We start from the raw sequence: 27,738 nt of genomic DNA, 5'->3' as shown, positions 1-27,738 counted from the left end.
TTATGTAGCCTAAAAACAAAATAAAACACATTTCAGTCTAATAATCGTCTCTGTCGGACATTTATGCCTAGTGCCTCAGGCTTTTTCCAAAGTATGCCAATTGTAAATCTGGAAATCACAGGAAGTTTTAAAATCTGACGTTGAATTATTGTTGTGCGTACTCTTCCTCTTCACCCTCTGCGCTTCAGATAAGGTCTGTGAATCATGTGGCACATAAATACTTGTAATATGTTTCCTTTAGGCAAGCATTACATTTTAGAGCATTTTAATACTGTTATGTCCAATTCCCATTCCTTCTGAGTCACAACATGTTTGTGATCTACAGGTTTGAGTACTGGGGCACATTTTCGTCCAGCATAGGAATGATTACAATTTGTTGCGAGGCTACAGACAAAGCACAAGGATCATGCTGTGAGTGCTACAGTTTCTGCTCTCTCAGTTGTTCAACTCTGTTTCTGCTGCAAAAAGAGCTTGGATTAGTTCAAAGGAAAGTGGCACCCAGTAACTGCGGGGTTTATCTATCTTGTATCCGTAGTCTCCTGAGTATGTGTTCGAGGTCAAACACAACATAGACAGACAGCCACATCTAGTCATAAGACTCATCAGGCCATCAGGGGAAATAAAGATACACTCTTTCCCGACAAATCGCACAACGGTTAGAAATAAACTAATATATCAGAATGTTCTGCTTTGTAAAGCTCCCCAAAACTACAAAGTAGTAGTAGTAATATAAAGGTTTACTTAGACCACGATCTGTTAAACAACGAAAAGTATTACATAAATGTAGCATTTATTTTAGATACATATTCAGCTAAAAAAAAAATTATGATTGAAAAAAATCCTCGTCCTAGACAAATGAAACAGCTAAATTTCAGTATACTAACGTCCTTAAATTAAAACCAGTGTAAACTATGTTTAATGCTTGTAGATCTACTAAATCAATAATTCATCCAATACTATCTGTATTGCTATTTCTAGTAAAAACCTACCCAACGCATACATTACATCCAAATATGGCATATCATATAAGAATCGCAGGTCCTTCATCCAGGGTTTATTCCTTTAAAAATAGCTTAGAGCTTGTGGAGGCATTGAGTACCACCTAAAAGAAATTGACCCGCCAATCAATATCGATATTTGTTTTTGCAATGCTTGCTGGTAAGTTGTCAGGTCCCGCTCCCTGCAATAAATTGTGGAAGGCTATTGCCTTTTTTACCACAAATTTGTGTCAGATATGGTTGTTCTTCCTGATCAGATCTAAACCAATTCCAATGGGGGAAACATTTTTGCTCACATAGAAGTGTATAACCCATCCATTTTCTGAGACTATGGAGTACGGCACACTGCTATCCTTTTGTCTCACTTTCTTGAATAATTTCCAAATGTGTTTTTGGGTCTTTTATAAATTGTACAACTATTGTTTCGTCCTAGTTCACTATATAATACAATACACATTTTTCCTTAATAAAGCAGAATACTCTGCTTTTGTTTGTCGACGCTGCTCTTGTCAATTAATCCTTCCATTCTTATTTTGGCTTAACTTTCTCAGTTTAACAATGTGGGGAATTTGCTACGTTTTGAGTTCGTATTTGATATATACTCAATATTTCTATTAAGAGAACCCACCAGACAATCAACTGTTTTCTTAATTGCCAGTGTATACCAATTTCTTAGCTCCCTTGAGCCTGTCCCCTGACAATCTAGATTCTCTGGGAATTGCATCGGAGCTAGCAGCCAAAGCTGCTTTTCATTTATGTATGTTGTTAAGCGCTTGAAAAAATGATTTTCAAGGAAATCAATTATTCCCAGGCCCTCATTCCCATCTTTAATCTCCTAGATAAAGGCCAATGGTTACTTTATGGTATATGTAATAGCTGGAAATTTCACACAACAAATAGTACCATGGCTGTGAATTAAATATAATCAATTTACGCTTTCTGATTTTCTTTTGGGAAAGTTTGTCTGACTCTGATTTCTTCTTCAAAATGCCCATTTACACAAACCCAGCATCTGCTACACACATCTGCATCTCGAGTGCAGTTCTCTTCTAATACAAATGGGGAAAATAGTTGAAGGTATGTTATATGCCATAAGCATATCTGCCTGATTGCTATCAGTCTGACATGGATTTAAACTCCTATTAAAGTCTGCCATGAGTATAAGAGGCAGATTTTAATAAGGCACATATAGATTACCTATGTCCTTCCTTAGACCTAATAATACCTGCTCCTTATTGAATTTGTATTTATCAACATGTACATTGATCCCAATTTCAAATTTCACATAATTTCGGTACAAGTTTATTTCATATGACTGAGCCCATTCATGTTTTATTTTTGGTTGTATTAGTACTTTTGCAGTTTTTACAATTTTAGTTGGCACCAATATTAGTAAGCCCCAGTTGGTCGCCCTGCCCCCATCAGATGAACTTTGCACAAAATTGTCAAATACAAGTGTCACACCAGATAACCATGTCTCCTGGAAAAAGATGATTTTATTTTCAGCCAGCACATTGTTTAACCCCTTCAGCGCTAATGACAAGGGTAACTCGTCATGGACTTTCCATTGATTTCAATGGAAAGTCAATGGAACCCCTCGCACACCCCTTAGCAGCCAAGTGGTTAAGCATTCCTTATCTAAAAATCTCCTTAGCCTGTGGATATTCCATGAGAAAATCGGAAGTTTATATATTGGCCAATTTTCCTTGTCAATTTCACTTTACAGTGAACCATCTTCTTCCTGATAATTCCCTAAGCATCAGAATCTATTTCCTTTTCTTAAATCATAACATACACAACTCTTTCTACCTTGGGGTACAGTAGCATTTAGAATTCCTTGGGAGAATCCCACTTTCTTTCTTTGCACCTCCAATGTACCATCAGTCACTGATAGATGTATTTGATTACCATTCAAACCTGCATGGTTTGTTAGGAATGCCTTTTTCACACTTCTCTATTCTCTCTATTTGCTCCTGCTATACTGTCCTCAAGCCTGGGCGGTTTAATTCCACCTCTGAATCCAGTTTTATACTTTTTCATTACCCTCAAGTAAAGCAGTACTTTACCAGTTTATAGTTGATAAAACCCACCTGTTTTAGATATGTTGAGGCAATTGCCCTTAGTGATGTACAATTTTTTAATGCTTCAAAGAGATGCGATCTATTTAGCAGAGTTCATTTTTTCCTTTTATTAAAATGCTAAAGAAGATCAGTATTTGCTGATTTAAATTTTAGGTTTCTACTCATCCCTTCAATAATTAATACCATATTCAGGTATAATTCCCTCTCGGGTTTATTCTACATGATCTTGCAGTTAATTTCCATGTTTCCTAACCTTCATAGTGTTTCTTTCGAGGAATGTGTGGCACTTTTATGCTACTTTCTTAGCCATCTTGATTCTGGAAGTTGTTTTCTTAGTTATAAATAGAAAGAATGTATTAACAATGATAAGAAAAGTATGTAGTGACAGTAAGAACAAGGTGGGAAAGCAGATACATTGTATCTGGTTGTCATTGTGGCATTGAACACAACATGACAATTCAATAATATTTAGTGTATCATGTGAATCAATAAAAATATTTTTTTCACTTACTAATAAACGTTGCAACATTAAATAATAGACATTTGATTCAGTCCTAAGTGGTATCGAACTTATGCTGTAGACATTACATGCAGATATTTTCTTGTTATCCACCAAACTGTTTCTAGAGATTGGAACTTATGACCTTTGGGTTCCGCAAGGAGCTCTGTAATAACCATACGAGCTCGCTGAGATATCTTACTAGGATTTGTTCCTGTGACCTGCAGGCTCATTTTAGTGATTTCTAAAAGGTTCTTTAATATTGGTACTAAACCTGCTAGCATGTAGTAACAAGTGTAATTTTTTTCTTTTTGCGGTTTTATTTAGCTTAAACTCGACCCAAAGGTATTGGAGCGCTTTACATGAGCACCAGTTACATTGCACAAGGAAACCGGCATTGTTTATAGGCATGAGAAGATGAAGTGATTTGCTCGGAATCGCAGGATGTTGAACAAACGCCGAAACTAGATCCTGGTTCCCCAGTGCCAAAGTTGGCAGCTCTGGCCATTGTTTTGGTCCCAATCTGAAGCAGAGGAAAGATTACTGTCAAAGCCTAATACATCTTTGGCCTTTCTCATCAAATAATATAAAGATTTGACATTCACAGACATCACATTAAGCCATAGTTTTCAGTTAAAGAATGAAGAGGACTAGTCAGATTTCCTTGAATTCCTTTATGATGTAATTTTCTTATAGCCACAAATTCATGGTCAATTGATAGGATGTCTCTCAATCCATTCACATTTTTTAAAAGATGCAGAATAAACAATGAAGGACTTCAACCACAGTTTTTACATTTAAGTCTGCCACATAATCGACTATTATTTAAGGTTTCATTTTTCCAGCAGCATGCCCCAAGATGGATCCTAACAAAGGAACCATAAATTACAGTTACATGAAAGAACTAATCAGGAAATTAAATTTGTTATCCTGAATTAAAGCAGGAGAGAGTAAAGAACACCCTGTAACCGGCACTGATTGCCATGGAAACTTGAGAGATTTTGCTTTTTTTGTGGATGCACAGAGTGTCAAGAATTCATCACTTATTGCACCCAAGAACCAATAGTTTGCCTGATTGGGGTAGAGGGTATGTTAGCAAGAATGCTGACAAATGGGTGGTTTTGGAAAGTGGGTTATTGGTAGGGGCAAATATAGGTCTGCCACTGGCGATAAGGCCACTAACACATGGTAGGACTCAGCATAGGTCTTAGAACATTATTCATATGCTCAACCCTTGGTAACGTGGCTGCGAGCAGACAGGCTTAACTTCAAAGACCGGTATGTTAAGCATTTAAAAACAACAATTCAGTAAATAATTAAGACACAACATATAATGAAAATCCTACATCAATTTATAAAAATGGGAAATATTTTTATCTTTAGCACCATATTGTGATACCTGCTTGCGATGGACTAGGACAAAGTCAAAGTTTCAGGCCGGGCGCGATGGAGCCCTGAGCGGCTACAGCTCGTAGCAGGTCCCGGTCTCAGTTTCTACCTTCACACTTTTCTGGAGCTTTTCTCCTCGAGGCCCCTCGAAGCTCGCAGCCAGTCCTGATTCGGTGAGAGTTCGCCGGATTGACTTGTGACAAGTTCCCGGTCAACTTCCCTGGAGCGGACGTAAAAAATTTTTTCAAGATCGCTTAAGCGGGGGCAACCCAGGAAACCAGGCCGGCACGCGATGGAAGGCAGGCGGCTTGGCGTTCGCAGTTGCTCCCGGTCACCTTTTCTACAAGCGGACGTATAAACTTTTCTGGAGCTTTTTCTCGCAGGGTCTCTCGATGCTCTTCATGTAGCGGGATCCGGTGAGGCGTCGCTGGCTTCAGATTTCTTCTAGTCCTGGTCAATCTCTGGAAGTTGGAGCGATGGAGCTTTTAGCGGGACAAACCTGGTTGGCTTGGCCGACTCGTGGTGGAAGGCAGGTGGCCTGGCTGGCCAGGTTGAGTCGGTCCCTCTATGGAGCTTTTTTTCAAAGTTGCTCCATAGTTCTTGAACTTCTTCCTGAAGTTCCTCAAGGGGTCCCAAAGTGTCTCAAACTCACTCCAAGGGTGTAGAAGCTCAAAGATGGTCTGTGAAAGTTGAGGACTTCAGTTCCCACGATCCGCTGGTACAAAAGCCTTACAAATCCACTGGTGGTTCTCCAAGTTGCAGATTTAGTTGGTGATGTTCCAGATGAGCTCTTTTAACCTGTAGCTTTCAGGGAGTCCACTCTATAGTTCTTTTTCAGCAAAATAATCCACAAGGCTGTAGTTTCAGATGGTGCAGTTTTCTGAGGTCAGGCCTTAGAAATCTTTACACAGCAAAACTTCTCAGCTTGGCAATGTCTTGCTTCAGTAGATACTTATTCCAAGTTCTCTGGGTCAAGCAGGAGGTCACTCCTCCAAGATATGACCACATCCTGTAGAGTGTGGCATTATTTTGTCCCAGAGTGCAACAAATCTTACAAATCCATAATGGCGGATTTTCCATCAAGGAGGTAAGAGCTGGCTAAACACACCCCTAGGATGGCTAGTTTACTTAGACTGTCCCCCTGCACCTGCTCATACCTTCCTTAATCCTACCATCTGCCTATGGTAGTAAGTTCAGAGTTGTAAATGACACTGTTCTCTGCGCTCCTCTTTCAAGAACATAGTTTACGACTCCTCCGCCTGGCCTGGCATTCCTATGGAACAGCACACTGCCCTGCCAGCAGAGCTGATTAACCCCAGGGACTCTTTCTCACCTCCACAAGGCAGCCTGGCTAATCCACGTATCTCTAACCACCAAGGCAGACCACTGGAAGGCTAAATTTGGACTTACAAACAAGTCTTATAACTTCTTGTATGTACACTTTAGGAGAAATTCAACAATATGATATAGTTGGATTTATTAATACCATTCTGGGAAGTCTTTGAATGGCATTTCTAGCCCTCTCCTATCAAAAGTTATTAATCAATAACTTCCTTCCATGTTAACCTATGTAACAGGGGATTTGCAATGGGAAAAATGACTTGGACCATTTTTTCAGCACCAGGACTTACAAACACATATTCTATAAGTACTTGTCTTATATCTACAGGAACCCCACCCCATATGTAACTAGGGGAGACTTTAGTGGTTCTGAATCTGTAGAAATATTGCAGATCCTCCCTCCACAGTGCTCCTACGGGAGACCCTGGGGGTCCCTAATATGCCAAAACATTATAAGTGCCCAAAGCCCCAAAGTTGAGTTTGGGCACAGTTTGCTTTGTAAAAGCAGTCCTGGCACCCAGTGCTGCTTTTAAACTGACCCCAGGCTTCAGCAGTGCACACATGCAAGTGCAAAAAGAGCTGCTGGCCTCTAAACTGTCATGCCCTAGGGTACTAGGGACTACTAGGTAATTTCAATCCCCCAGCCCTATTATATACTAGGGGCCTATAGGGCTGGTCATGCCAATCACAGGGGTACCCCACCATACCATTGTGTACCCTAGTGTATGTAGGTGTTGTAATTGTATTCTAATGTGTCTCTTTCAGCATAGCACTGGTCCTGGGCCTGGTTAGGCAGGGTCAGCCAGTCAGTCAGCTACCACCAGTATCAGTCAGCAAAACGGTGGGGGTTCCCAGGGCACAGGATGACTGCAACAAGTGGGATAAAAGTTTGTGATACGGCGGTGATATTGTGAGTGAGTGCAAGCAGAAACTGAGGGCACAGACTAATTAAACATAGCAGTCTGTCCTTCACGTTATGCATAGTTGACTGTGCTGTTGTGTTTTTCTAATGTGTTTGTGAGGGTGTTGCAGGTGCTAGTGAAATTTCCCCTGAATACTACCTCACCTTGCTCAGCTAAGAATCAGACACTTCTGAGTATGGGACCAGTACAATGCCTCTTTTGGGAGCGTGCATGTCTGATGTCAGCCTGTGTGCTCCAGCCCCACAAAACTAAGCTTGAGTTTAAGAGCTGTATTTTTTAGACAAAATGTGTCCACTAAGAGACTAATAGTAGACAAAGCATTGCACTATCAAATAACTCCGAGGTGAGAAAACCTATTGCACAGCAAATTTAATAAAATGGACTGAACATCAGCTTTACTAATGTTTGCTGGTGCACTGTCCGTATTCCATGCATTATAATTGACAATTACACTATCTAGTAGCTTTAATGGGAGCTCATATGTGACTCATGCTTACAACAAGTAATGGGGCGGAAGTGCTGACTGCGATTCTCTCTATAAGCTCTGTGGGACAGCCAGAGTTGTCTCTAACCCGACCTACAAATATGTGAACCCTGAAGATGTCCTGCTGGTAACAATTGGAAACTGAGGTACTGAAGATGAGATTAATGATTCACTGTGATTTGAAGAAGGAACTGCTGTGAATTAGACTCCATGACACTAGTTGGGCACAGTGGAAGCTGTGGTATGTCATGCAGGATTTACAACACAGGGGTGTGGTAGTGCGAGGCAATCAGGATGGGAGAGGCTAGGAGAAAGGGAAGAAAGAATGATGAGCTTTGGGTACAGGCCAAGCAAGACTGGAAACGATGTGTTGGTGGAAGAAGCATCTCTCCTGTTGTTCAGTATGAAGAATTGATACAGGTGGAAATGTGAAAGCAGGTTGTCGCAGAGCAGGGTTAATTTGTTTGCCAGTGGCTGCGCTCCTCTCCTGGTCTTCCTATATGTTGGTTTGGAGGAGCCGAAGTTCAAGGGTGATCATAAGGTTTGTGATGTGGTTACGGTTTTGCAGATTGGTAGGTCTAAATGTGTGAATGCCTTTGTATTCATATATCTATTATACATTCAGAGCGTGAAGGTCTAAAGGGCAGTACCCATGTGTTCTGTGTAGCTGAAGCCTTAGACTATAATTGCTGCAAATGTCTGGACAATTTTCAGATGGTTCGCCTGTGGTTTTATTGAATGTTCCAAGTAGAGTGCTGCATTCTAATCTGCTTGGAATAAATGGCAAGCTAAGATTACTGAGACACAATATATAGAGAAGTTAGTATTGTACATTTGCTCCTCATCTCCTTCCTCGTCCTACTACATATTCTGAGTGAATGTGTCCATGCACCCTTAACTTCTCACTACTTTCCAAGCTATTTCTTTTGTTTCTCTTATTGAGGTAGAGAATCTCCTCTTTCTTCTTAACACTTCTAGTACCTTTTTTGTGCACTGTTGTTTACCTTCAAGAGCTGTAGATGGTTTAGCTGGGGTGGTAACCTTCGTAGTTTCTAAGAGTGCTCGGCCCTTTACTCATAGCTTATTCGGTGAGTGATTTTCTTTTTACATATGAAAGTAGACTGTGTATTTGCAGGGCACCGCATGCATTTTAATTGAGGCGGCTGCTTGTGGTTTCTGATAATATTGCAGTTGCAGGACACCACATTCATTTTAGTTGAAGCTGCGGCTTGTTGCAGCATGTTTTGTGATTATTTTGCGGTTTCAGTGCACCAAAGACTTTTTAGTCAGAGCAGCTGCTTGTGACGTTACATGGTAGTCAGTTTGTGGTTGCAGGACACTGCATTTATTTTAGTTGCTAGCTGTGGCGAATTGCACCACATGTATTAGTGGTTACAGCTGCTACTTAGGGTACCACTCGCTGTCTTAATTTATTACAGTTGCACGGCAATGCTTTCATCTTTAGATCTCGGCTAGATGGCTCATGCGCTTGTTGTATTCAATATGTGGACTTCAGCCCGCCCATAGGCTTTCCATTTAGTGGCTCCATCGTTGCTCTCATATTCTTTCTCCCCATTTGTCCATGTCATGCATATGTCTCATGCCTCTTCCTGTGTTTAGCCTTCCCCAAGAGCATGGTCCAATTGCTACTATCCATCTACTGCTCCCATTTTAGGAACTGTTCTAGAAACTACTTTTTTCTTTGCTTTTGAGCACTTCACACACGCACCCGCTCTGAGCTCTGTTCGGTAAACAGGCCTGTAAATCTTGTTCTTATCTAGTCATATTTGCTGCGTGTTCAGAGACCGAGGTCAAATGTCAGACGCCGTTTTCGAGGGGCGCTTGTTTATTTTCTTTATACGACCTAAAAGAGAGATGATTGCACATTTAACTGCAGCCAGGCGGAGACAGGAGATAGCAGAGTGCAGCCTCATCTGTGGGAAGCAGCTTCTTGCCTGACGCTCGCGCTGACACTGCAAGCCTTGCCCTCCAGGAGTGGCCCATGCAGGTAAGTGCGAGGGGGAGGGGAGGGCGAGGGGGACTCAACAGACTATGACAAGGGAAAATTAATTATTTATGTAATTTTCCCTCTGCGGCATCTGTCAAGACACTCCTCCCCACTGCTCTTACCTGCACGGGCCGCTCCTGTTGCCCTCCGTGATTACTCACCAGCACCACAGCTAGCTCGGGAGCATTGTCAAGGCACTGTGGTGGAATTACAGACAAATGTGCAGGCTTCACAACCCCCCTCGTTTTTTATTAATCATTTCCACACTTCCTGCTCGACATGCTTTGTTCACTTTACTAGGACTCAAAGCACAGCGAAGCTGTTGGAGAACGGCATGACTGAAAGTTTGAGAATGGCATCTGTCCGAGTGGCAGACACTACAAATGAGTACTGCACAGACTAGCAGTTGCGGAGTGAGTTTTGACCGTGTTATTTTCATCGCAACTCCAGGGTTCGGTTAGTAACAAAGCAACCATTTAAAATATTTTTTTAAACTCACCTGGCAAAGGCCTGCTTTGTCATTAGTGGGCACCGCCATGGTGTGCACCAGAAGCCACAACAATACTTACTTTTCCCCTTTCATTAACCCCAAACTGATCTGTCTCCAGCATAGTACACCTTAATCCAATGTGCATATGTTGGACGTTCACCCCCCATCCCTGTGCCTCACAATCGGCGAGTAGATTCCACAAGTTTAAAGATGTTCAGCTTTCCTCTTCCACTGGCTGCTATTTTTTATTGCACCACATAGTGCAACGGGCCTCCAGACGCCTTTAGTTCTCAAATTGGCGAGTGAAAACCTCAGCTCTACTTTTATTTATGCCGTTGAGGTGCCACCATAGTAGACAGTATTTGACTACACAAGAGGTCCGTATTCTGCTAGAGGAAGTGGGCTGCTTTCTGGCCACAGAGAGCATACATTGTACTGTGACTGATTGTATACATGATTTTCTTTTCCAAGTACATGTGACGTGTCCCTCATGTTCGAGTACCATTTCATGCGTTACGGTATAATAATGAGACGTCCCTACGGCACACAATCTACCATCCATGGGTGAAGGAAAGGGGTCTCTCATGTGGATGGGTTTTAGAGCTGTGTGAAGTTGCAGGATGCCCCCCCCCACGCTTTTGTGAAGTTATCTGAAAAACTTTGCAAACTACATTTAAAAAAAAGTGACAATTCACAAAAATCCACATTCAGTTGATGAAGAACCAGCAAACTACCATGTTATGGTTTATTTTGCAGCAACATCCTTCGATCTCGTGCTGCAAAATTTAAATACAAGAATATTTGCTAGGAAACTAAATCACCTGAGGCATAGTTAGAAAAGAAGTGCAACAATCATGAACTTCACCAGATTCTGATTGGGGAATAAAACCTTAACCCACTCTCAGTGCAGCATGTGCTCAAGGGTGATGCACTTTTTGTTGAACAGCCTGTTATTCGGTGGTAGCACAAAGCTGCAAAGCACTTGAGACTAAGAGGCGCTGTCTGTGTGCCAGAACCCATACCCTCTGCTAAGACTTCACTCTCTTCAGTACTGACAGCATGGTATTGCAAGTTCACGTTTGGTGTTTGATTTTTAGGTCTCAGCTAGCGATGCTGTGATATGCGCTGCTCGCCTAGGCGAGAGCTATTGTTGCCGACTTGCTTAGCGATGCGGGACAGGACAGGCAAGTTGTGGGCAGGAGATGTGCCGGCATATGGTGCGAGCAGGAGTTGTAATAAAGCCGCAAGCCGTATGCGTGCACATCGACTGTGCTGAAGCTTAACAGACAGGAGATGTGCACGCGTACGGTTCGCGTCTTTATCACAACTCCTACTCTTACCATACGCGTGCACATGTTCTGTCCTGTCCAGGCGCGGCGTCCAGCATGCCCCCCCGCTCAACCCCACTTGCCAGGCTAGTCTCCTCAATGGCAAGGGGGACTCGCCTCTTCACCCGGTCACTGGCGCAGCAGCAGGCGGGGCTCCGTTTTGCTCTCAGGAGCCCCGCCTGAAATCTTACACCGGCCACACCATGCGGCATTCACGAAGTATGGGTGGGCTTCCCTCTGCGGGGTGGGCTCCCGCCTCGCTTCTCCAAAATACAGGGCTGACGGGAGCCCTGGACACTTCCGACCGCACGCTCCATGCCCCACGACGTCGTTGCAAGCCTTACTGCAGTTTCGCTTTCTTTTTTTTTATATATATATTTTTATTAAAGAGAGCAGGAGTAAACGTTACACAAGTCTGGTGTCACACTCAATTATATTACAATAGTCGGCAGGCGTGTGAGGAAATGCAGAGAAAGCAGTACATGGAAGTAAAATATACCAACAGAATGTATGATATGCACAGGAGAGTCAATACGGTCAATCAATTCAATACATTGCAGTCTGCAGAACCCTCCACCCACGACTCAGGATAGTTAGCACCAGAGTAGACACCCAGATGAGTGAGAGAACAAGATTCAGGATAGTCGAAGCCCCTCCCGCAAAAGGAGAAAAGAAAAGAAAAAGAGGCCATAGAACTAAACAGAGACACAATAACAAACCCCCCCCCCCAAACCCCCCACCCTGCACCCCTGCAATGGCTACAGCCTTACCCCACTAGCAGCGTGCCTGTTGCCCCAGAAACGTGCCCTAAAAGAAGGGAGAAAGAAAGTGGAGGAGGAGAAACAAACAGGCCCCCGATCTCCCGTACCCCCAGCCAGAAGCACACCACCCCGATCATAAACAGGACGATATTAAGCAACAGTTAGCAACATCGGGGGAGTTTAAAAGGATCGCCAGACTTCACCAGACTCCCACATTATTACAGACTACAGATCCCGCGTCGAATGTCACCCTTTCATCACACCCAGTCATCCAAATCAACCTTGGCCACGGCGACTTTTCGTACGAACCCTCTCCGCTCGGACCGCCATAGCTTTAGTAAAGGTGAAATGTTTATCAAAGTCAATTCGGCTGGAAAGAAGCCAAGCCATCCGTGCTGGAAGACCACAAGTCAAACGGCAATCGTCCGCAAGAGAAAGGTCCAAGGAGAGAGGGTGCAACAATAAGGGGGGAAAGGGCGGTGAAGCACTCCCATGGTCTCCGATAAATTTGGCAAAGCGTAGAAGTACTTCTCTGTCCATCTCGGGCGGTGTCGGCTTTAATCGTACTGAGCGTGTGGTAGTCATGGGCTCACTATCCGTTGGTAAAAACGCCAGATCTGGCTGCGGCACGGGGTCCTCAATCCCGGGCATAATCTGTTCCGCAGGTAGCAAAACTTGTTGGAGACAAAGCGAAGGGCCGGTGTCCGGCATAGGACTGATAGAGTCAGCTTTGTCAATTAGTTTCTGGATGATGGCGGTGACCCTCGAGTGGAACGCCCCAATGGCGGCCATAACGGTCAGTAACGACAGCTCAGTCCACACCCGCTCCATCCCCTCTGGCAGTACAACCGAGCAGGTTTTGAACCCCGGAGGTCGACTACTCCGGGGTAACAGGCATAGGTGGTGCCGTTGGAGACAGTGGGCACTCTCAATGTCGCAATATCAACACCGTCGCCTCCTGCGAGGGCCCGAGCCCGTCGACCCCGGGTGGGCGCGAAGCCTCCGGGCAGAGGACCCACGGCAACTGGTGCAACACGCCGTTGTACTTCGGATTCAACCAACCATCAAATCGCCATTCAAACCAGGCAGGACATACTCCCCTTCGGGGGACCGGACACGGCCCAAGTCTCGCGGCCGATGTTGTTCACTTCCAACCCGCGTGGATTCAAAATTGAGGCCCCGGCTTCATCGCTGGGTTAGGCCGAGAATGACAGACGGCATATCTTTTTTATCCGAAAAGATGGAAATCTCGGGATTGCATCTCCAGACTCAGGAAATCTTCAGGCACATGGGAGCCCGGTGCAAGTTCAGGATATTCGTCAGGATCGACGAGTGGCTGGCGGAGGTCGGTGGAGCCGGGAGCTTATGCGGCCATCTTGGTTGCGAGCGTAGCCCCTCCTCCAGTTTCGCTTTCTTAATGCGCACGCCTGCTCAGCTCGGGATGTCCTCAGTAGGTAAGAACTTTCCCTGTGCGACTCACGCTTTAAAAAATAAAATAAAAAATCTAGCATGGCTCTAAAAGGGATTTCGTTAGCAGGCTTGTTTTTATGTAGGCGCGATTCAACTTTCATTTTCACCTAGATGAAATAGAGGGACCAGTGACTAAAGTGACATGATTCAATTGATGTACTCCTTCGGCAATAAATCCGAGGTGCGCTTGGATGTGTTTTTTAATGCAACCTTAAAAAAGGGTAAAATTCGATTGCTCCGTTTGCGAGTAAACAAGGAAGGCTTCTTTCCGGTGCTTCAAAGCGTGATTCCGGCCAGAAATGCGCTGATTTATATCTGTTATAAGGAGCCTGCGCAGCAGTTGTGCACCGCTGTCCCTCCACTGGCCATTGTGGCTATGAGATTGCATGGAAATGTTTTTTTTCGCTGATAGATGGTTAAAAGTTCACAATAGCCAGCGTTTCTTTCCACTTATCCTACTAGTCGCATGAAGATCGGAGGCGGCGCTGATTCTTGGAGATTGCTGTATGGCCCCTTGTTTAAACAAAGACTAATAGCAATATGCCTCGAAATGCTCTGAGTCACTGGGAAACGTGGCCGCTGGACAGCCGCACGACCTCCTCAGAGATAAATGAAAGGGGGAGCGCTGCTGGGTGGTTTGTCAGTCTCTGGTATTGATGGCCACTGCAGACGTGAGCACACGGTGGGAAAAGACAGAACAAGTGAAAAAAAAAGATCTGCCGCGTGGCCCTTTAAATTATAAGAAAAGAAAGAAGGAGTAGGTGTCATATTCTCTGCCATCAGTTTTGATGACAGGTTTTGTGGTGTTCTAACAAATTTCCTATGTCGGCTGGTTGTTAGACAAGTATCTAATATTTAGTCTGTTAGCACTATTTTCTTTAATGAGTTTCTCCTAATGCAGACATCACATGCTCTCCTGCAACATTCAGAGTGCCATGCGCGCTTTCACTTTCCAATCAGCCCTGGACAATGTTGGCCGCTTCTTCGAATTGAAGTAGGTCTCGCCTTTACAATAGTTTGAGCTATTAGCATTGTAAATAACAGTGCCTTTTATTTATGTGTTAATTATCAAAACAGATAAATAGAAGCCATTGTCATTACAATGCCACTAGATTAAACTCTTGCAAATGCGAGACCTATTGCATTGCAAATGCTTGTTACTGATGGGCACTGATCCTTGACTGTGTTGACTTTACATCGTAATGACACCTGGTTATTTTTTTCCAAATTGGTAGTTAGGATTCTTGCACGTATGACGCATGCCACAGGCTTGCAAATGGTGCACCTCTTGGTCCAGATTAACCTCACTAGTGGATCACCCGAATCAATGTGCTATATTTCGCCTCCAGTCTCAGCATCGCGACCTGCTCTGACTTTCATGCCTTCGAATAGGGAACATTGTGCTTCTTTTTTTGATTTTTCTTCACATGTGCTTTCTTACGCGTTTTTTATATAGCCTATATTGTCCAATGACATGATCTCTTAGTGCTTTGTTAATATCATGTCTGAAGTTGTAGGACTTGCCCGTGGCACATTCCGTGGACAGGCACTGCCCTCTATTAGTAGGCGTGTTGTAAAACGAGTGTGTGGTATTCCCTATAAATGGCTTTCAGAAGGCAGGTGGGTCTTGCCCACCTGCTGGCTAAATCTGTGTGTATTTGGTGTGTGCTTGTATTGTCTCTGTGGGGAAAGTGATGAAGGGTTGGTACCTACGAGCTCTTGCATCTCAGCTTGAGTGAATAGTGATGCATGTCGGATTCCATCATCAAGAGCTGCATCATAGGAGCTGTGTCAAGCAGCTCATTTTACTCAAAATGCATGTGGTAGGTCGGTGCTTTCATTGACTGCTTTAGTGAATGACTGAGCTTTTGGCTAGTGATCTCTAGCATGGATTCTGTCGGTTTCTTTTCTACCCTTTTGTGTATTTTCCCAATTCCCTTTATCCTACTGCATATGCACGTATTGCCTGACACCTGAATAATCAGGAGACACAGGCTTAGTGAGACAGCCAGGCTCATATTTTACTAACAAAAGTTGTTGCCGTCTCATACTTATGGACCAACCAAAGCCGTTGAGCACAATTCGCTTTAGGCAACAGTGACCATGACGAAAACTGCCTGGATCCATAAAAGGTTTAGGACTGAGTTGTCCAAGATAGTTCCAGGAGGGTCGGATCAATACCATATTTTAGACCGCAGTGAAACTTCATTTTCTATAAGTTGGCCTGTGAATTTGGAGCAAATGATGGTGTTGATTGAAAAACCCAACATGTGTTTACTGTGTACAAGATTAGAGACTCTGTGTCTAAAATATCAAGCCTTTGAGGGACAGAGGAAATAGAAACTGTATTACAATGCATCATGGTTTTGTATTATTAACAATGTAGATTTATTGTGTTTACGAAGCTTGTATATGACTGCCTCGGGAAATGATGCATCAAGATGCATGTCAGCGGTGCCTGTCCTCAATGCACTTGCTACTGTTATAAGATTAGTGGCTTGGAAACTGAAAAAAATAACCTATATTTAGAATAAAAAGTTTAAACATTCGAGTAGCCGTTACTGGATGGACTAATAAGCCTAGCAGGTCTCACTCTGGCTTTAGTACTTGCTTCGCACTACCCAGTGCACTGCCTAGAAGTTGGTCCTCTCGAGTGGTCAGGTTTTGCTTGCATTTATTTTTATTTCCCAATGCACTTGCACATGTGAAGAACAAGAGGCGAAAGGAATTGTTTTTCAGCCTACTGGAGGTTCTTTTCCATGTTTATCCAGCCCTAAATAAAGCACTCCTTCATGCTCCCCAAAGGTTAGAAGCTAATTTATTAAAAAGCAATCCACTCCCTGTTTCTGTCAAGGGTTCTGTACAGAACTAGACATGAAAAGATGCTGAGCACATTTTGCACCTACCATACGAACCTGCAGAACATGTCAGATCCCTTCTCGTACAGGGGACCTGTATTGCTCAGATTGCATGCTGCAGTGAAAAGAAGTATTTGCAGATGTTAATGAATTGACACTTTCTGCTGCTAATATGCTTAATTTAGAAATGCAATAATTTTTCGATCACGCTTTATAAGTTTAATGGTTTACTTAAATGCTATCTCTGAAGATCCTTTTTGTGTAGTTGTGATACACTTCGATCGATCTGTTGCTTAATAAATATGCATAGCGGATTCAGTGGATCCTGCAAGTCGTGGACCTATTTAGACCATCCTCCATGCTGCATCATGTCTCTGCCATGACCTGAATAGATTTGACCGCATCAGCTCCACCCTGATGGAACTACATCTGCTCCCCTTGCCAACACGCATTATCTTTAAAACCAGCCACATCACATAAAAAGCTGAAATGACCAGCACCTCCACCTATCTGGCTGACAAGCTCGCCATCTGTGGTGGCTCCCAGACCCCCAGCAGCCAGGACACCATCAGACTAGAGGCAAAGAAGTGTAAGAAAGAGAAAAAAAGGGCAACAGGCATTCACCACGTATACACACAGGATCTGAAACACAATTCCTGTGTTCATGAGGACTGCTCCAATGTAGGAAGGAGCTGAAGATGCACCTCTCTGAAGAACACTACATCACAATATAGTGACAGTGGACTTCTGCTCCTATAACTCTAACTCTTCAAGCCCTTGTTGACTATCTTTGTGTGTGGCCCTGTATAGGCAGGTAGGTGGTGTGGAGCCCTGTATAGGCACGTAGGTGGTGTGCTCAAAGCTCCTCGCTGTCACACAGTATATTTACTGCTTCTTGTGCTGCTGCTGTCCCATTTCAGCAAGATTTTGTTTGAAGCCAGATGCTTTTTTCTATGAACAGTCTGGTGGAGTATCCAGCCTAAACACTGTGCTAATCAGATAGCATTCTCCTACCCATACCACGTGTAAGCAAAGTGGATGGGGCAGGGTAGCTTTTTAGGTAATAGCCTACCAGACAGTGCTGGTAGGCTGCTGAAGACCTATTGGGGAATTTCAGAAAGTTGACCTAGGAATGCATTCACCCGTTGCTTGCTATTGGTTTTGTGGTTTGAAACTCATGTTTTGGTGCTTTCGATTTCCTGGCATTATGCGCTTTACGCTGTCCAGGTTCATTCTGTCCCTCCCATTGCCAAAGCAGTTTTTACGGTATTCTTAACAAACTCGTTTTCTGTAACCAGGCCTTTAAATCTTGTTCTTATCTCGTCACGTTTGCTGGACATTCAAAGACCGTGGTCACGGTGTGATCTTTTTATTATGGCTTCTTTCTAATTACACAAGCTGATAAAATAGGCTAAACGTGAGTTTCATGGACCAAAGGTGTGGCTGGTTTACAAAGTAATTTGTTTTCTATAGTATCACAATTGGTGAGCTTACCTACTTGGGTCTTTCTCACTTTTTCCCTTCAGTGTGCATGTCTATATGACAATCACATTTATGATTTATAATTTTTACACCACCAGAGTGGATGGTGCACTGAAACTGTTACTCTTATACTTATGAGAATTGAGTGCTTCTTTTCGGTTTCCCATATTGCTCTTATACATATATATTTGATCACCTTCATTTTTTATGACTAAGTATGCCATTATGGTTCTAAAAGGAATATTTGTGTTTTATTTGAAACTATTGCAGCCTTGAAAAAGTCATTTTGTGACCAAACATGTGTTGGCTCCTGGTTAATATGATTAAAAATGCAATCAAGGTATATGTGAAGAAATATTATTGAGGGCTAACTTTCATTGAATAAAACTTCAAGAATCTAAGAATTGAATCTTGTTCAACTTCTTATACTTTGGACTTTACATTGCGTGTGCTTCGGTAGCAGCTGTTCCTTTCTATAGAGTGCATACCTTGGGAATAGTACATCATAGTTCCAGTTAATTCAGGTTCTGACACCTCTGCAGTAGCCTTCATTTCTTGATAAACACATGCTCAGTCTTTCAGTTTATGGTTTCAGCGGTAAGGATCGTTTTTACTCCTTTAGTCAATTGGAAGTCTAAGCCTGATTCTTGTCTGATGTTACACTTCGTACTGTAAGACTCTCTTGTTTCCAGAAGGCACTTGCATTTCAAGCCTAAAAAGCTGAGTTGGACTAGAAATAGAAAAAGTGCTGGATGATTTTTTTTAGCCAGTCATATATATTCTCAGCCATTGTACCATCAACAGAGTGCCTGAGACCAGGGGTGAGAATTAATGTGAGTACTTCTGCCTTTATCTCATCAAAGGTATGGGTAGAATTCCTGAAGGATCATGAGCCTTGTTTAGCCTCGTGGAAGGTTGTTAGTATCAGACCGGTAGATTCAGTAGTCCATTTCTCTCCATTATGAAGTCTTTTTCATCTTCCAGTCCGTCCTTGAATCGGGATCACAAAACTTATTCCAGGCTATTCTGAGGGCACAGGGCCTTGAAGATCCTTTGGTATGATGTTCCTGTCCAAGGTTATTTCTTTGAGTCTCTTCAAGAGTGATTCAGCAGGTCAGCTCTGCCTTCTAGGATGGATGGCCCAAATCACAGTTGTTCTTTTAACATACTTCCTCTACGCCTTAACAGCTCCTGCCGTCATTTGAGGATTTTGATGGGGCGCTTCTACTAGTGGTTCAGAGTATTTGCCTATCTATGACTCTTCTACACAAGTAGAGTCTTCGTCCTGGATCTAGGTCTACAACATGTGTAGAGGTTAATACACCTTCTTAGCTGGAGAATCAGTTATCCATTCAGAGACTGAGGACTTTGGAGGTCTGATCAATGATTTCTTCTCCATTAAGATCAGGTGTTTGATATATAAGGAGGACTATCTTCACAGTCTGTTTCAGGTGTTCAACAACCGTTAGTACGGGTGTTGCTGCGACTTCGTGGACATGTAGTATGTATTAGTTGGTTACCACATAATTTCCTGATGTTGTTGAAAATTGAGGGATACTAGTTCCTTTTACTTTCTAAGCCATTGCCTTTAGCAGGATTATGAGCACTTATCTTTCGGTTGTCTTTTTCGTCCTGGTGACTTTTCTTAGGGAGTGGACGTCCCTCTTTTTAATTCCTGAAAATGGCAGTCTGACAGGGAGTCCAGGATTTTCATCTTTGGATGTCCGCAAGAGGTTTAGGAGTGGTATCTTCTTTGTCTCTTGCTCATCTATGGTATGCTATTTTACTTCCTGACACCCTTTCTGTTTAACTATTTAAGCTGTCGATCTGGTGTTTGTCAGTATGTACTTCCTGAATAGAGTTCTTTTGGTCTCTAGTTCTCTACATGCTTTTCGATCAGAAACACATCCTGTAATAATTCCTGTGATCACTTTTGGGCTTCTTAATGCTTGGTGGAAAAACAGACATTTTTTTTACTACTGCCCTGATTTTTCTTTGAGAGAGCAGTAGTTGGTTAATTTCTGTGTCCACATCTTTTCTGGGCTGTGTTTTAGGGTCTTATGTCCCTCTCCTTAAAGCTCAGTGCCGGGCATGGCGACCTGCCTGTTGTCCTAGCTACTAGGGAAGCTGAGGCCTGTGAGTATCTTGAACTCCGGGGTTCTTGCTGCACTTAGCTGTGTTGATTAGGTGTTCATGCTAATAGGGAATCAATTTGGTGTTCCGAATGGAGCTCTAGATTTCCAGACTGTCTTGAGACGATATTGTTAAGGGAGGATCTGAATGAGGACAGTTAGTTTCTCTCGCCATCAGGATTGTGGTAGATTCCAGTTTACAAGTAAGTTTTCTCAGTTTACAATTTCCATTACAGGTTGTATCTTGTCGAGGTTTCTTATTTTGCCTTTGGATTCCAGGTTATATTATAATTCATAACTGCCTAGATCACCTGGGTTTTTTGATGGGATTGGTGTACTATTTTATGATCATATTATGAAACTGAGAATTTTCATTTTGTTGATGGAAATTGGAACCCTTATTTTGGCAATTAAATTATTTTCTCCTCTTTACAGTCCAATTGTGGTCTCTGAGCTGATGAAGGAGTTTTTTGCTTGGGCAGACCTCAGAGTGTAAGTAGTGGGATAAGGAAGGAAATGAGGTGTTAATGCTCTTACTTACTGGGAATTTTCACTACTCCGATTTTCTCTTCCTCGTCCCAGTACTTACGACCCTTCCTCCCACTTTGCTGCTTTCATCAGCCTCTAGTCAAGGGCTTTGTAAAGAACAGGAAGTGTTGAGATGTAAGAGGTGCTTTGTGTATAGATTCTTTACCTCAATAATAGCAACAAAAGAAAAAGCTTGGACATTGGTGGACAGTCAAGGGTGAATGGGTACGTTCACTCATAGAGTAAGTATTGGGATGAGGAAGGAATAATCGGAGTAATGAAGATTTCCGTTAAGTAATCAGAGCATTTTCAAATATAAAATTCTATCATGACATTTTGGTTACTGAAGATCATGCTTATGTTACCAAATAATTAATAATCGGAATGCACTCAAATTGTACAATTCATGATACTACATTTATAGAATTTTTATTTCTTGATCATCTGATTAGTCATCTTCAGATTCGAAAATCACCGAACATTCATGGAATTTATTTGCACCTATTTAATCGTTCAACAGTGGACACGTTTTTAACCGATTCGTGTAATTTCTGTATTTTGAAAGCTGTGTAGAATATAAAACAAGAACATAATGTACAGAAAAGACCGTAGTTACAAATATTGAACCTACAACTCAGAACTCTGCATGAAAGGAAGATCAATTTAGTTATATCAAGTCCGATATTTAAATAATATAGAAACATACAATTTTATTGCGTGTGAAGTTTGCTCAGTCATGAGCGCACATTTAGTGACATTTGTATCTTGATCTGTGTTTAAATAGTCGACGTATTTTTACTTTCCAGGCAACCCCGACTTAACAGACAAAGGGGCAGCGTTTCTTTTGTGTTTTAAGAAACTTAACTGTTTGGATATCTCAAACTCCGGTGTTAAGGTAAGGCAAATATCCGATTATATTATTTCACTCGTTCAGTATTGTATGTTGTGAAAAAGCAAACATCCATTTCGACACAGGACATTTCATACCTAACAACAAGCAACCTGATGCTTTTATCTGGCATGTGAGTCTGTTGTTTCCTTCTCCACAGTTTTAATGAGTGGCTAGGATTGATGCTGGAAGAAAGTATCATTCTTCACAGTGAGAATAACAAATGAGGCTAAGGCGGATGAGAATAGGTTGTAATGGCTGCGTGCATTTGAAGATGCCGCACGGTATGTGCCTGTGGCTGGCTACCTGTTAGTAGCCATTTAAGAATACATATATCTAAATTGTTTTATGCACTGTGGAGTTTCTTGCATTCAACGCTATCTTGTATTGTTCCTTTTTGTTGATGTTTAAAACGGTTTTTAATTTTATTTTCAACATTGTACACATCAACATAATACAAGTGCGCATAGCTAAAATGTTTGAGGTTACACTATTGCATAAAGTCAGGCAGACAATTCACAACAGATCTCACAAAGTTTCTTTCTCATTTTGCATGTCTTTATGGCACTATTATACAGAAATAAACCACGTTTTTAACACAGAACCCACCACCTAAGCCCATTGATGGTATTTACAATTCATTCGGATGATTGGGATGTGCTTTTTTCTCGAAGGTCTTGTAACATGTCTAGATAAACAGACCAAATGTCAGGTAGGCTCCCACCGAGAACTGCTCTGTATGATGAGTGCACCTTCATCACTGGTGCATTTCCTGTTTCCTGTATTTTCTCCAGAACACCCTTTGATTCAGTAGTATTTCTCACCCATGGTGTGCTGTGCTGCCTCCACTGGGTTACGCCTCATCACCAGGTTATTATCGAATGTATAAGTTTTAAGGAGGAAAGACAGCATTCATCATGCAGTTTTCTATTGAATGTTTTATTTTTTCAGATGAGGTTTCAGTCGCTCGTTTGGCTCCACGGGTAAAGTCTAATTGAACTGGAGTCAGTTTCATCTTTAAAGAATGCACTTAGAGGAAATTCTCTACTCTGTGCAACCTCCTTACAAAATGTTATGTATGTCTGCATTGCTCTTTCTGAGCCAAATTTCATTCTCTTTCTTGTTCTTCATCCATGCTGCAGTCTGCATGAGAGTCAGAAATAAAATATTCAAGATGAAACTTAAATGCTGGTGTCTATGTAAGGCAGGGCTGAAGAAACTGAAGTTTTGAACCTAAAGATTAATTAACATTTTGGTGCCCACTGCATTCCTAATGCATTGGTAATGCATTGGTTTCGCCTATATAATGAATAAAGAGTAGTTTTAATAAATCATCATCAGGGAGAAGGAAAGAGCACCCTGACAGATAACACAGGAGTGGCGAGGATGTGGCGCAGCGGACACAGCTGCTCACTCGAGAGCTGGTGATCCCAGTTCAAGTCTCGGCGGCTCCGAGCAACATCCTGTGATTCTATGCAAATCACGTAATCTCTCTGGTGATTGTTATATAAATATGCTGCAAGAGTAAAAGGCAACATTTTATGAAAATATAGCTCCACCAAAGGTGGATGTTAACAGTATTTTAGCCGTGGGAAACTGATAAGAGAAGCAGGCGAGGAACAAGCATTGGTAAATGCAGGAAACTATGCTACAGCCAATAGAAATGGAGGAAAGGTAAGTGCCATGCACAGGAACAAATGAGAAGCCAGGAAAGAGAGGAGGTGGGATGTAAGTCCTTTTAAGTTTATATTAAAAAGATTTGATTTCTCAAGCACAGCGCAAGCACGGTGCAGGCGAATCCTAAAAATTGCATAAATCTTGTAACTAATCTGAAAGTTCAGATGAGTTTTGAAGAACCAGCACTTGGCAAGGGGTTAAAATTAGCATAGGGTTTCAAGCTTACAAGGCACCTTATCCAATTTCTTTTAAAATGGTACTATTTCTAGGCAATGGGCCTTGAAGTACGTAGAATTTCTCATCTGGAAAAAAGTGTTCTTATTCGTAACCTGAATCCAGCTTACTTGTCCATTTGGGCACTGTCATATTCTTCTGAAAAAGCCTACCTCACCACAGTTACATCTTGGGCAGTCTGTTACCTTGTGGTGGTCATTTTGTGTAAGAATCTAAGGGTCCTGCTACTCCGATTCTGCATCTTAACTTGAAATAGTTTGAACGTCACATTAGTCACTATCTTGCTGGTTAGCTGCTACTTTTATTCCGTAGCTCCTCCATCAGTTCTGATTCTCATTTAGCCAACTAATCCCATCCTAACTATTCAGGGTCTTGTTAATTCTCATTATTCTCTCTTTTCACCTTCTTTCGGTTATTTCTTTCAAACCAACAACACTATAATGGGTGGGTCTCTAAGACAATGAGTCCAGTTTTTCGCAGTTTGGCATAGATTTTTGCAGAAATCTGAAACTGTTGCCTCATTGTTATGCCAAATGTTCTCTTTTTTAAATCCAAATTCTTAAATAGTCCCACCTTTTACAGTATTCCCTCTCTCATATTGAATTATATCAATTCCTTGTTTATACTACATTTCTGCTGTTTCTACATGTATTGCTAACACAAGCTAATATTACCCAATATAATGGGTACTTTTACCTACCTAGGAAGGATGCAAGGCTAAATCATGTATACAAGGATTCCACTTTATGACCTACAAATCACTTCAATGTCATCACTGAGAATGTAGCTCTCTCTTCCTACATTTAGCTAATTGACCTCTTGTGTCGGAGACCTTATTAAGTAGTGCCTTGACGATAGCATAGCCTAGGAGTGGTTTTGATTTGTGTTTCTTTGCTGAGAGATTTAATATTATTTGTGGGTAGATGTGTGCCACATGTTGCTCTGTCATGTAGTCCTTTTAGTAGGTCCCCTCTTGCTATTGTGTAGAGAAGATTGGCTTTTAGACAATATTGCGTGCCACCACTCCAGTCCACTATATACTGCGATTGTAACGCAGGATAATAAACTTCAAAATCTGCTACGTGTAAGCCGCACACTTCATCGTTTGAGGAGTGAATGTGGAACTTGATTAATTACAATATTTACAGGTGTGCTGTGTACCCATTGAACAGCAGAAATCTTTCACAACAGCAGAGCTGCCCAGAGGCAGGTGAGTTGGAACCACGCATCTGTCAGTGTGACGGAATCTTGGTGTGGAGACTCACACCCTCTAGACATACATGTGAGGTAAAGGGTAAGTGAGTTGGCATGGGGCGCAACCACACAGCACAGACCAGTTCAGGAATAGGAGGGGTGGTCAGGCTGACCCTCTAATACAAAAGAAAACTCAGCAGGGGCCAAGGAAGTGTACTGAAGAGAAACCAACTCCGTCTGGGCCAATCAGCGGTGTCTTAGAGACTCTGGCCCATTACAAAAGATCCTGCTCTGTGTTGAAGAGGCGGGGAGCAACGGGATCCCCAAAGTGCAATCTGTTGAAGGCCCAAACCAGACAAATCCAGAGGTGGTAAAAAGGAGTGCTGCCAGAAAGCCGGTGGACAAGAACAAGGACACACTTGGATGGGCCGGCGCAGAAACCCATTCCACAAACAGAATAACACATAAAACCAACAGTTAAACACCATCAGGAAGCCACGTAGGGTTCACTAAACCAGATGACAGAAGGTGTGGTAGTGATCGTCTCCTGCATCTGGCCCTCCCTCACCAGAATCCCCCGATAGTCGAAGGCAACGGGCAGAGCCGGTGGGGTAAAAAAGGGCTCCTTCCTTAAAGGAACTTTGCAAGAGAGGACTAAAACTCCCAGGGAGAAGAAATCGACAAAGGGATGTCCTCCAGAGAAATAGGGGTCATCCATTGGAGAAGTCTTAGCATTGGTCCATGAATCCAGGACCTCATTGGAATATAAAATTGACACGATGGCACTGAACATCACTTTAATTTGGGGAGACCTCAGAAAAGTATCCAAACGGTTTAGAGAAAATGGTTGAAAAGCACTATAAAAAGCCTGGAGAAGGAAATTAGACAGTTGAAATTGGATGCCCAGTTGCTTGTCGCAAGAACAGAAGAGGCTGCTTATTCAGAAATAACATCTATCTTGTGGGAGTCATGTGAGAAAGAAGAGGGCCCATCAATCAAACTCTTTATGGGGTCTTTTCTCGCTAATAATGTTCAGCCTGTTCCAAACTTCTCTTTTGAAAGGGACAGAGAGGCGATTCTCCAAGCAGTCAGAGCCATGGATCCTAAACACAGCGAAAACACATAAGTACTCCTGTCTCCAGACTTCAACGAAGCGGCACAGACCAAATGGAGATCCTATGATGAAGCCAAAAGAGAGATGTGAAGGAGAGGAGTAAAATATATGATGCTAGTCTCTTCGCACCTTGCCTACGCCGACGACCTAGATTTAATCAGTTTGACTAAAATTGGGCTCACGAAGCTACTGACTGGCCTCGCAGAATTTCTGACGACAAATAAGCTGGAAATTAATATAGCAAAAACGAAAACAATGCGGATCAGTAACCGGACAGCTCGCCCGTATAACATCAACTTTAAAGGTAAAGTCTTGGAATACGTTGCAAGCTATAAATATTTGGGATTTTACCTTGACAAAAAAATTGAGCCAGCAAGATCAGAAAAATCACATAGCTCAGCGGGCAACCGCATTAACCTTTGCTTATAAGACACTGGCAGGGAAGCTAAGGGGCCCCTCATTCAAACCACTGATTATAGTAATAATGGCTAAAACATTTCCAACGTTAACCTACGCCAGCGTAGCCTTCCAAGGTAAAAATGCAACCATACTCAATAATTTAACAACCGGCATTTTTAAAAGGGTCTTTCAGCTTACTCAAATGGCATCTCCAGCACAAGTGTGATTAGAATTTGGTTTACTGAATGAGACAGTTGGCAGGCAATTTTCATCAATTAAAATGTTGTACCCCATAAAGCAAAACATGGTGGACTCTAAACTAAATGAGGCTTTGTGGTCAGAATAAGAGAACGGTCCCAATACACCACATAAGCGCTATTTGCAAAATGCTCTCACATCCACTTGCACTTTGGACCTGTGGAATAAAAACCTGCCTCGTGTTACATTTAAGTCCATAATTAATAAAGTTGCAAAACTGCACTCGATTTTGCTGGACAAAAATATTTTGTGCCAGAGGTCCCACGCTTGTACTGTCCTAAACGACTACAAGATTCTTAAACCAGCAGCATACCTATATTTAACATACTCGGTCCACCTAAAAAAACAGCTAATGGCACTTCGTTTTGGTAAATATCCTTCACTGGCAGACGCCCCAAAGTGGGAAAATACGGAAGTAAAAAGCTGTTTGTGTGGAAGCCATACAGAAGACCTCATCCACTTAATATGCATTTGCAAGAAACTTCGGCCTGTAAGAGAGCCCTTACTTTTTTAGATAGAGGAATATGAACATGTTGCGAGGCTATAATTAAAGGGCTTGATCCATCTGATCCCCAGATGAACTGTAAATTGATTAGGTTCCTGCGTAAACACGATCAGGCCACAAAGTCAACACAATAATGAGAGGGTCCGTTCATGGAAAGCTTGATGCTAGTTTCATTTGTTTTACGGAGTCGTCACAAGGAGGAAGCAAGTGGTCCGGTACATCGGCCTGCAGAGACAACTACTTTTTCATATTGACTTATTGCTGGTACCGAAGGGACTAACATTTGACATCTGTTAAACTGTTGGTTCTTAACTGTAATCCATGTAGAAAAAGTAGAGTACAGGCATTATTTCATCGAATTTTAGAATGTAATTATGATCTAACAGTGATTTTGATCTGTAAGACTCTTTGATGCAACTGACGGTTGAATGATTTTAAATCTTGTTAAAGTCTTGGCTGCTATCAACAGGGAAGAAAATTGGAATGGTTTTAATCAACTAAACAATAAAAAAATTACACTGATGCTAGTCTCTGTAACAGTATGAATCCTGGCAAAAGGGAAGTCCTACTACTTCACAACTCTGGTGGAGGTATGGAACTGACTGGATGGCTGGCACAAAGTTGGAATAAAGGGTTCCCCAACATTGCATGAGCCCAGATAGCTGACAGAAAACTAGCAAGAGAAGATGTACTCCA

At 42.3% G+C, this 27,738-nt stretch overlaps 1 protein-coding gene across 1 annotated transcript in view; it reads left to right on the top strand.

Annotated features, from left to right (window-relative positions):
* LRRC42 (leucine rich repeat containing 42) overlaps nucleotides 1-27,738 on the top strand; it is a 135,177-nt gene that overhangs the window by 73,905 nt on the left and 33,534 nt on the right. The window contains exon 5 of the mRNA XM_078673450.1: nucleotides 21,579-21,667. Within this exon, the coding sequence (XP_078529576.1) occupies nucleotides 21,579-21,667 (89 nt within the window). The remainder of the gene's footprint in view (nucleotides 1-21,578; nucleotides 21,668-27,738) is intronic.

The sequence above is a fragment of the Lissotriton helveticus genome, chromosome 1_2 (genome assembly GCF_964261635.1).
Source record: "Lissotriton helveticus chromosome 1_2, aLisHel1.1, whole genome shotgun sequence".
NCBI classification, from domain to species: Eukaryota; Metazoa; Chordata; class Amphibia; order Caudata; family Salamandridae; genus Lissotriton; species Lissotriton helveticus.
The sequence above is the reverse complement of the archived record's forward strand: the minus strand, read 5'-3'. Positions and strand labels throughout refer to the sequence as shown.